At 47.1% G+C, this 9830-nt stretch overlaps 1 protein-coding gene across 2 annotated transcripts in view; it reads left to right on the forward strand.

The window, feature by feature from the left end:
• The window catches only part of POLA1 (DNA polymerase alpha 1, catalytic subunit), a 312753-nt gene extending 308099 nt beyond the window's left edge, over nucleotides 1–4654 (forward strand). For both annotated transcript variants that reach the window (XM_023737298.1, XM_023737299.1), the window contains one exon: nucleotides 3540–4654. In XM_023737298.1, coding sequence (XP_023593066.1) covers nucleotides 3540–3682 — 143 coding nt within the window. In that variant the 3' untranslated portion in view covers nucleotides 3683–4654. The remainder of the gene's footprint in view (nucleotides 1–3539) is intronic.
• Nucleotides 4655–9830: the final 5176 nt, after the last annotated feature.

Below are 9830 nucleotides of genomic sequence, written 5' to 3' on the forward strand. Positions count from 1 at the left end.
ACTGTTCGTAGCCTGAGACACGGTTATCGATTGCTCTTCAGGAGAAAGACAGCCAAGCTAGAGGATCCAACAGCTCTCTATGGGTTGGATGGTTCTAAATCTTAGAGAGGTGCCATTTTATTGCAAAATCCCCAAAGCTTCCTGCATTCCTCCCATTACGGCAAAGCTCATGTTGCATTGAGGGAGGGAGGCTACGGATTAGAAAAGGTGGGAGAACTGAGAACTGTATGGTGGGAAGCCATGCAATTAAAAAACTGACTGAAATTATTACCTGATTTCATAATTGACAGAATATTTAATTCAGATATAGTAAATTGACACACCTCTACACAGAGACAATTATGACTGACTGTATAACACCTGACAGAATCAATTATAACTGACTGTTGTTTGATACCTTTGCACGGAAATAAATGAAACAGACATTCAGAACAGAGACGGCTGCTGCCTGTGTGCCTAAGCCTGCCTTAATTAAAATGAAATAACCAGTAGGCAATGTTAAAATGTCTTTGCCTCATGGTTTCTAGTTCAGTGTGTTTCTTTAAGTCCAGAAAGGGTTAGGTAAAGAAAGAGTAAAGCTGCAAAGACATTTTTGGTTTCCTGACACGGAAATAAAATAGAATATGTAGACAGTGTTTTCTTAGATGGGAGAATACTCAATTTTTTCAAGTAGTCCTAACATTGTATTCGGTCAGTTGACTTTTAAATAAAATATTTAAGACAAGTTAAGCCTGCAGATGATGCTGTAGTTCATCCTGTATTGAAAATATTGTAACCAATGGGATTTTGAGGTTTTAGATTCTAACCACTAAAAACCGAATTTTTAAATTAGTGGTTCACTTTGTTTGATAAAATAGTTTGTGAATAATTGATATCTAGGCTAACTTTTTTCCCCATTTTTGTCATAGTGGTTAGGGGCAGAATATTTTTGGTAATTAGTATGTAACCATAAGGACCAGAATAAATAACCTTCAGATACATGTTCTTCAACTGTTATTCCCAGGAAAAGTAGATTCACTTTGCTCGTGGGTTAAGATGGGTGATTTGTGGGTAATACTTCGGCCCGTTAGTCTGTGTGGCTGGTGCAGTTGTGTGGAGCACAGCATTTCCTTCCTGGTGTCTACAAAGTCTGGATTCTTTTGTGCTGGTGGCTGAGACAGCAGCAGCAGTGTCCAGTGTGGCACCTCTGAGCTGTGCCGGGGGTGGCTGCAGAAGATGGGCTCAGCCTCTAGCCTGGTGGCCTATGGCGCTCTTGTATCCCTTGGGAGTCTGCTCTGCAGCTCCTGTTGTGATGACATCTTTATCATTTACCTCCCAAGACCAGAGCAGGGAAAGGGACTCGTTTCCACCATTTAACACCTGTATATTGCTTTGAATTTTCTAAAGTTGTGGGTGTAGTGTTGAAGGAAACAGGGTAAGGGTTTAATGGGAACTGGTTTAATGTGGGTGGCCCAGGAGTCCAAAGGAGGGAGAGAAAAACCGCAATGAAGGGGTGACTCCTCTCCCTCTTCGCCCCCACCCCCGACGCGGCCTGTGACAGCTGGCCCAGTGCTGCTTCCTAGAGGACCTTCCATCGGTTATTGATTCAGTTCTTATTGAGGAAGCAAGTATGCGCTTTTATCTGTATCTCCAGCTTGCGTGGAATGGTGCCTTGGCCGTATTGACCGGCTGTGGGATATGCTGGCGGTCACAGTTGTCTTTTACAGAGAAGAGCACCGAGTGATGCTGGTTGTCATTCTAACTCTGCTGTGTGGCAGTGTAAATAGTCCCCTTTCTAACCAACCTGGTGGGAAAAGTCAATATCCCATCAGCTGAGGAGGTAAACACATCAGGAGCTGTGTCCTCTCTCTTCCTCCCCTGCTCTGTCTTACCGCGGCTCTTTAAATGCGCTCTCCCCAGTCATCAGATGCATTTGTGTCATTCACATGCACGGGGTTGCCGGCCTGCGGCTCTGGCCTGCCGAGAGGCAGCGACACTGGTCGGGGCCATTGTTGTGTATTCCCAGACTCGGATAATTAGAACTTTCAAATTGTCTTTCTCTAGTCGGTTAACCATGAGCTTTTCTCTCTCTCATTCTCCTCTCGCCGTTTCCCACCCCCTTTGGGCATTTAAGTCCTCTCTACACAACTTTTTTTTGTTGATTTTTGAAAGGCAATTGATGTAATTTAGAAAAGGTTGCAGAGAACAAATGCGAATGTCTAGCTAAGGAACAAAAATCTTGAAACCAAGTTTTCATTTTCTGGGAGTTTTGTGGACTTCAGTGTTGCTCTCTTGTTTCAGTGTGGGTTTTCTTTTTGTGATTGGTGTGCCTCCGCCCTATCCTCTCTCCTGTGTTGCCTTCCTGATCCTTCCCCACCACACCCCCGGGCACCTTGGCACAGGCCCGCAGCTGCCTGGCCCTCGGGACAGCTGATTCCTGGGGGCCTCCCGTCTGGTTTCCCTGCCTGTCTATCTGGGAACAGTGGCACAGGGTAGGGAGAGGGGGGGTCCTCAGAGTGGGCTTTCGGTTCAGGCTACCTAGGTTTGCGTTTCTACCCCTCTGATTACCAGCTGTGTGACCTCGGGTGAGTGATTGAAACTCCCAGTTTCCTCAGCCACAAAGTGGTTGTTTAAGAAGGGTAGGCTCTCCAAACCTACCTCACGGGGTTCCCGAGAAGCTTTGAGCAAAAACTGTGTCATCTTAACCATCCTGGGTGAGGCTGGCTCCCCCAGGGATCGTGTTCTTCCCCCAGGGGGTCAGACCTGCTTGTCACAGCCCTACCGCTCCTTTAAAAGAAAAAAAACTGTAGAGGTAGCCGGCTCTGGGGAGGGAAAGGAGGGATCTTTTCTCAGGCTGGTAGCGCCCTTCTCAGAATGGGGAGGTCAGCGGTGAACGGGTGGAAGGAGCAGGAAGCAGAGAGGAGGGAGCATTGTGCACCCTAGGTTCAGAGGTATACAAAGTGGACCGAGAAGCAAAATGAAATCTGACCAATGGACAGGTGCTCTCCAGGCAGCCCACCCCTCCCCACCTTCAGGAAAGGAGGTCTGGTTTAGCTGAGGAGGGAAGCAAACAAGAGGGACTAGAAGAAGCTGACTAGGCCCAGCTTATCTGGGGAGCATTGGCCTGGAGGAGCTAGGGGACTTGGCATCTTTTGAGACACTGTATTCCCTGCCACAGTCATACTTTGCATGAAATTGCATGCACATGCTCGAAAGCACTGCGAAAGTCAAGTCTGCGAGGGGAGTTCACCTTGGCGGCTGCACATGGGTGTGCACCTGCAGTTTGCATCCGTGGAGGGTGGCCCTGTCCCCCGGTGCGCTGAGTCAGCTAGGTGCTGAGAAGTGGCGGGCAGGGAAAAGGAAGAAAGGCTTCCACAGGGAAATCAGCACGGGGTCTCATGTCCCCCCTCCCAGGGGCAGGCTAGGGGAAGTGGGGGACCTCTGAGATGGGGGAGCTACACACAGAATCCACACCCCCTTCTCTGGTGCTGGAAGACTACATCATTGCCTTTCAAGTTTCCTCTTAGACTTTTAATCTTTTTCTTTTTCTTTCTTTTTAGAGAAATTAAAGAAGTTTTTAACCCCCAAAGTTCTTCAGGACTACGGAAAACTCAAGAACGTAGCACAGCAGTTTTTATCCCGAAGTGGCTACTCCGAAGTGAACCTCAGCAAACTCTTCGCTAATTGTGCCATGAAGTCTTAAGGGAGTCCCGCTTCCTTGGCACCTTCACTGTAGTAGCCCTCACTGCTTGTCCCACATCTGCTGTTCCTCTGGGACTGTCTCTTGTTGGTGTGGATGTAGCTAGGGAGGGGCAATGATAGGAGAGAGGTTACAGAGATATTTAATATTCCAGGGATTCAGGGAAAATCAAAACAGCCTTCATATTTACAATATACCACTTTGAAACACGACCCCATAGCCCTTTCCAAATCACCTGGAGACCTAGCTTCTTCATATTGTGGACTAGATTTCTAGAGGAGGGGGTCAGTGAGAGAAGGGCAATTGCTACTTTAATTGAGAGTAGCTGGAATGTCAGTGACCCCAGACTTGGCTCCAGGGTATTTAGCAGAGATGCTTCCAGAAAGAGGTGAGTGGAGGCTAGTAAGAACGTGAACATTTTGCCTTTTCACACGTCAGTTAAACCCAGTATAAACCGACATGCCTCCCCTAGCCACTTGCTCTTGTCTGAGTGGAGGGGGAGACTTAGAGGCCTTGTACTTACTAAATAGATTAAACAGAGCTTACTTGTTTATTGAATTGCTCCAAAGTCCAACTCACACACACACACTGAACAGGTGTTTTACACTCACATTCCTTTTTTTTTTTTTTTTTTAAGTAGAAAGTTGAGGTAAAGGTTTATGTAATAGGAAAACACATTTAAAATAATTTGATATCCTAACAGTTCATTTAAAATGTATAGAGGTTGGGGTGAGGACTACTCTGTCTCTGGTGTATTCAAAAAAATGGAGGAGGGGGGTGGTTAATTGGCCCTGGTGCTGTTTTTCTTATTTCTTCAGAATGGCGTCCTCTTTGCTAGAAGCAAAATGTATTTCAATATAGTATTCTTTCTTATTGGTAAGATTATACTGATAAGATATAGTTCCTCTTGTACAACCATGCAATACTTTTTAAATATTTACCTGTGTGTTTTTACAGAAGAAAAATATGCTGTGCTTTACTGAAGAATAAAGTTTTCTAAAGGGAAACCAGTTGCAGTGAATCCTTCTCAGGTACAAAGAGTTGACTAGAGGCGGCAGCAAGGAGTAATGTATGAAGAAAGGCCATCCCCTGCCCAAACCTCAGCCCAGTTTCTCATAGCCGCCTGGTTTAAAACCCACCTCAGAGATGCTGGGCGTGATTTATTTCCTAATGCTCTGCGAAGCAGTGCAGAGAATTTCTGCGGGATTTGGGGCCTTCAGGAAATGAAGCATGCTTTCTCGTGCTTTGCTGACTTGGACAGCAGTTTAAGAGTGTGGGCCAAGGCAGCAGGAGAGAAAGGTCATCTAGCACTGACCCTAGTATAGGAATACTTGTTAAAGCAGTGGAAACGAAGCTCCCTTTCAGCTTGCTTTGCCTTCTCTTCTCCCTCCCTTGCCCTGTCCCCTCTAGGTCTCCCCCTCTCCTCCATTCTCCTCTTTCTCTTACACTCAGGTTCTAAGTAGAAACATTTTGGGCCCTGCCTGTTAGTTAATTAATGTCTTGGGACTTCAGGCTCTGTGGCCTGTCAAAAGGTAGAGCACCCCGGGTTGCTTTGGGAGACTCAGAGGATTCATGTGGTTGTAAATCGCTGTTATATAAGGTTATGCAGATGGTGGTCTGGTGTGTGCTTCGGGAACGCAAGCCCCTACTTTGCTTTCGTTGATGTCTGGGCTTATATTCAATATAAATGGAGAGTTATCCTGAACCTGGACATCAGGAAACTCCAGGAGACTCAAATAACTTCTCACAGAACTGTTCCTTGTCTCTTTATCTAAATTGTAATCACCTTGAGGGCAAGAACCATTTTTATAGAAATCCATTCAGACATTTCTTAGTACAATCCCCCGAAAGGGCTAATGCAGCAATTGATGTTTTCTTATTAAGATCTGTAATTCCAAGTTAGCTAAGAGGCTTTGTCTGGGAGGCACCTAAAGATCCCAGAATTTTACGGAAAGTTGAAACTACAGCTATGATTGAGAATTCCAGCCAATCTCTGTTGAAAGATTGGAACATCACATACTTCTGAGAAAGGTTTCTGCTCCTTGACCTATGTCGGTTAATGGCCCACTGGGTAGAAAGGGCGTGGAAATACTGCCCACTTCTTTATAAGGGGGGAGGAGGGAACCTACCCATGTGTCTGAACAGGCTCGCAGGCCTGGCACTTCAGCTCAAATGCTAACAGTGAACGAATGAAGCACACTGGAGAGTGGCAGGGACTGTCTAAAGGTGGCAGCAGCTACTCAGTGACGCCAGGAGGGACTGAACCCAGTGCAGCCACACGATCCAGTTTTTCAACAGAAGCCAGGAATCCAGATATTCCATAAAGCTTCTTGATTTTGAAACCTTGACCAGTGATTTTTAAAAGAAAATTCTTGGCACTGTGTGAGCCAGACAAAAACCTCTGGGCTAGACTTTCCCCGGGCCAGTAAATGGCACCCTCAAAGAACCTGGCTCTTCTCTGAGCCCCACATCTCAGAGAGGGCACCTGTTCTGTTCAACTCAGGAAGTAGGATTGATCAGGCCTACAGCAGGACGCACATTTATCCTGGACACAATTGGCTAACCCTCAACTCTCTTACTTCATATCAAGAGGGCTAGGGAAGGCCAGAAGGTGGAAATTCAGCAAGGAGCATGCGCCATAAGATTTTAATTTGTCCAGAAAACAGATGGGGTTAATCTTGCCACAGTTACCCAAGATGTGGGGGCTGATCAGAGTTCACAGATCGGAGTTTGGGGGAAGATGGTGAAAGGGGATAGACTCACTCATTGCCCGTCACCTCCACCCCTTCTTCTTCCCACCTCTCACTGCCAGCACACACCCAGACCTGACACACTTTTTCAAACAGCATTTAAAATCCATTTGGCAGAAGATGCAAAGGTAAGGGAACTCCCAAAACGGATTGCCCTATCTGGGTCAGGATTTTATGAAAAACAAGCCAAGCCCCCAACCCCTGAATCTGATGTACCCAACCCCATCTTGAAGCCGCCTTTCTCTCTCCCTTTCCTTCTTGCCCCCTCTCTCTTGGGCCGCTCACCTAAATATTTCTTAATTGAACAGTTTGTGGTGGAGCTTCCTTATAGCAGTTTAATAGATTAACTCATCTGAGCCAGCCTCAAATTTCAGATTAAAATTCCTTCATCCCGAAGGCAGCATTATCAGGTTGTTGGAGGCTGTTTTCAAACCTTGGTTTTGAATAGCAGCGGCTCTGCATTAATTTAACCACTAAGCTAATAAGTAGGTTTCGTTTTGTTATGCTAAGCTTTATTGCTTTTCTTTTGATCAGAATGGTGTTGTTGAGCAAAGCAGCAGACAAGGCATTCTTTGATGAGGGAATTAGCGCTCCATTCTTCCTCTATTATTCATAGCGCAGTGGAATATGTAAGTACCTGAGGGTGTCAAAGGAGCGCAGGTTCTATTGCAAAGTGCTCGCCTTGTTTCTCTCAATAGCTGACTATGAGATGATAAACCGCTTAATACACTGTGCTAATTGGATGAGAGCAAAAAGAGATGGGAATTAAGGCGAGGCAAAAGGAGAAAGTGCAACCAGCCTTCAATTCACTCTTTCACCACTTTAACAGCACCAAAGGAGGCACAAGCTTTCTATAAGCAGACTAGAGGTTTTGTGCAGAGATAAAATGAACGTGTTAGTGGATTCAAGTAATACACTAATTATTGCACAGTATAAATACCACTACTGGTTTTATAACAGAGAGGTAAACTTCTTTTGAGAGGGTTATAGGATTGCTTGGCAGTGGTGTAGAACCTAATAAGGGCCCAGAGTAATAACCCCCTGGATTAACAAAATTGCTGCTTGTAGAAGTATGATTCAGGCTTTTACGAAGATTTCAGGAGAATGAATAAAAATGACTGAATGACATTTCTTAATGTATAACTGGTAATCGCTCCCTTTTCTTTAAAGGAAAAAAATGTATACTTCAAACTGGACCATTAATAACGTCCAGGGACAACACGACTTTTTACTTTGAAAAATGCTTTCCGGGCCCCCTCCCCCTTTCAGGTAGTAGGTTTTCTGCTCCCCGCCCCCCAGCCAGGCTGCCAGTGTCAGTGAAATATGCACTTGCTCTGGGGAACTCTGTTCCAAAACACCATTTTAGGCCCCATTTAAGACCCCCTTCATTCAGACACACTCACTTTTGTGTATACACATACACACATGCTCACATGCACATTTTTTCTCTAAAAGCAAGTCGGGCTAACCCATGTATAATTTTCTTTCCTCTAACAGCAGCCCCTTTTTCCATTCCAGTAAGATCTCTGCACTCAAGACGATACCAAAAAGAGAGCTACATGTGCCTTGTCTCTCTCTCAGTATTATAAATCAAAAACAGCAATAGTAAATGTTTGCCCCGACTGGGGAGGAGGGAGTAATAGGTAAAAAATGGGACGAGGCAACTGGTTGGGGCCAATGCTGGTGACTTTAGCTCGGGCCTAAGTTTCCGGTTCTGAGGTGTCCCAGACCTTCCCCTCAATAGTCACTCTCCCTATTTCCTCCACTGTCTACCTTCTTTACCGCACACCCAAGATGTCCCCGCCCTGTCCGAAGTCCAGGCCATGGGGAGTTGGTGACAGAATAACATCTAGGGTGTCTCCTAATAATATTACGCCAACTACTCCTTTCTGGCCTTTTGGGGCCTCTTCATGGTCTGGCTAACCGGTCTGAAAATGTAGCAAATTAACCTACCCATTTGTTCCCCTCATCTTTCTCATCTGACTCCCCAGCACCCTCACCCTAAGGGGTTGTGGGGAGGCCCTAGGAAAGCAGGTGGTGGGGCATTCTGCCCCTGGTGTGATAGGAGACAGCCATGCCCTGAGCTGGGCTTTCCCGAACTCCCTCAGGCTGCGCATGTCTTCCACGGTGGAGGAGGTTTGCTTAAGGGGGTGGCGGGGGGGGGGGTCAAGCGCTCCCAGCATTGTGACCGTGTTCCCAGATATTGGGGCCAAATTGGGTTGCCATTCATTAATAATGCTCACAATAAGATTAAATCATTCTGGAAAATCTCATAAAATCCCCCTAAGTACGCTCCAGTGGCTCTTTCCAATCCCCATCATTCAGCACTTGGGGAGGTTTGGAAGGAGAAGAAAATTGGTTTCTTTGCTTTTAATGCTGCTTTGAAAAGATACTCAGAGTTTGTCATGCGTGACATGTCACATGTTTAATGTGGACTTGCTGGAAGTCAGGGGGTCTTTAGCGTGTGATATTTATGGGGAATATTAAGTGCAGAATGAGGTCCCTCCAGCTGGGGAAAGTTGAAAGAATAGGAGGCCCAGGACCGGGCTTGTTTTCGGCATCAGAATGACATAGGATTAAGAGTTTGTAAAACAAGGCGAGGGGTTCTCATTGGCCAGTAATAAATGTAATCCTTGGAGGTAATTTCACGCAATTTGCTTCTGCTCCATGGAAGGGTCAAATGAGAAAAAATGACTTAAAAAAGAGTTCATTAACAGGAAGAATGGTACTGTTTCTCGTATACCATCCAACTGGCAGCCTGGAGGAAAAAAGCCCTACCTAAACAAAAAGCCAAAATCAACGGAAAATTGATATTGACCACAAAAAAAAAAAAAAAAAAAGTCCTTCCCCTCACGCTCCTGCACCCGCTGTCCCCTCCTCAAACTCCCGAGCATCCCTGCCCACCCCAGGAAAGCAACCTTCGCCCCGGGAGGCCCTGTGGAGTCTGGGGGTTGAAGATATTCAGGCCCTGAGGAATGGCCTAGAAACTGGAGGTTCCTACCGGGCCCGCTAAACCCAGACAAGGAGTGTTTAGTGGGATGCGCCAGGAAAGGTAGTTGCCAGCCTGGTCCCCAGGTCCCAGGCAGGCTGGGCCTCTGCTTGCGAGCGCCGCCCTCGCGAGTCCAGGGCCGGGCCAGGATGGCGGTGGCCCACCCAACGGCCACAGTCCGGGCAGCGGCCAGCAAGCCCCCGGCAGGAACATGCCCCGAAGGGTCCGGCGGGCGGTGGCGCTCGCGATCTCTGGGCTGGTGGGCAAGCCAAGTACAGCCGGGCTGCCCACCCCGGGCGCGCCTCTGACCTCCCCTGCCCCCGCACCTTGCCTCGGCCTCGCGCACCTGCACACCGGCTGCGCAGAGACCCGCGCCCGCGCCTTCTCCAGGCCGGCCCGGTCCCAGACGCGT

Source organism: Trichechus manatus, unplaced genomic scaffold (assembly GCF_000243295.1).
Source record: "Trichechus manatus latirostris isolate Lorelei unplaced genomic scaffold, TriManLat1.0 scaffold00100, whole genome shotgun sequence".
NCBI classification, from domain to species: Eukaryota; Metazoa; Chordata; class Mammalia; order Sirenia; family Trichechidae; genus Trichechus; species Trichechus manatus.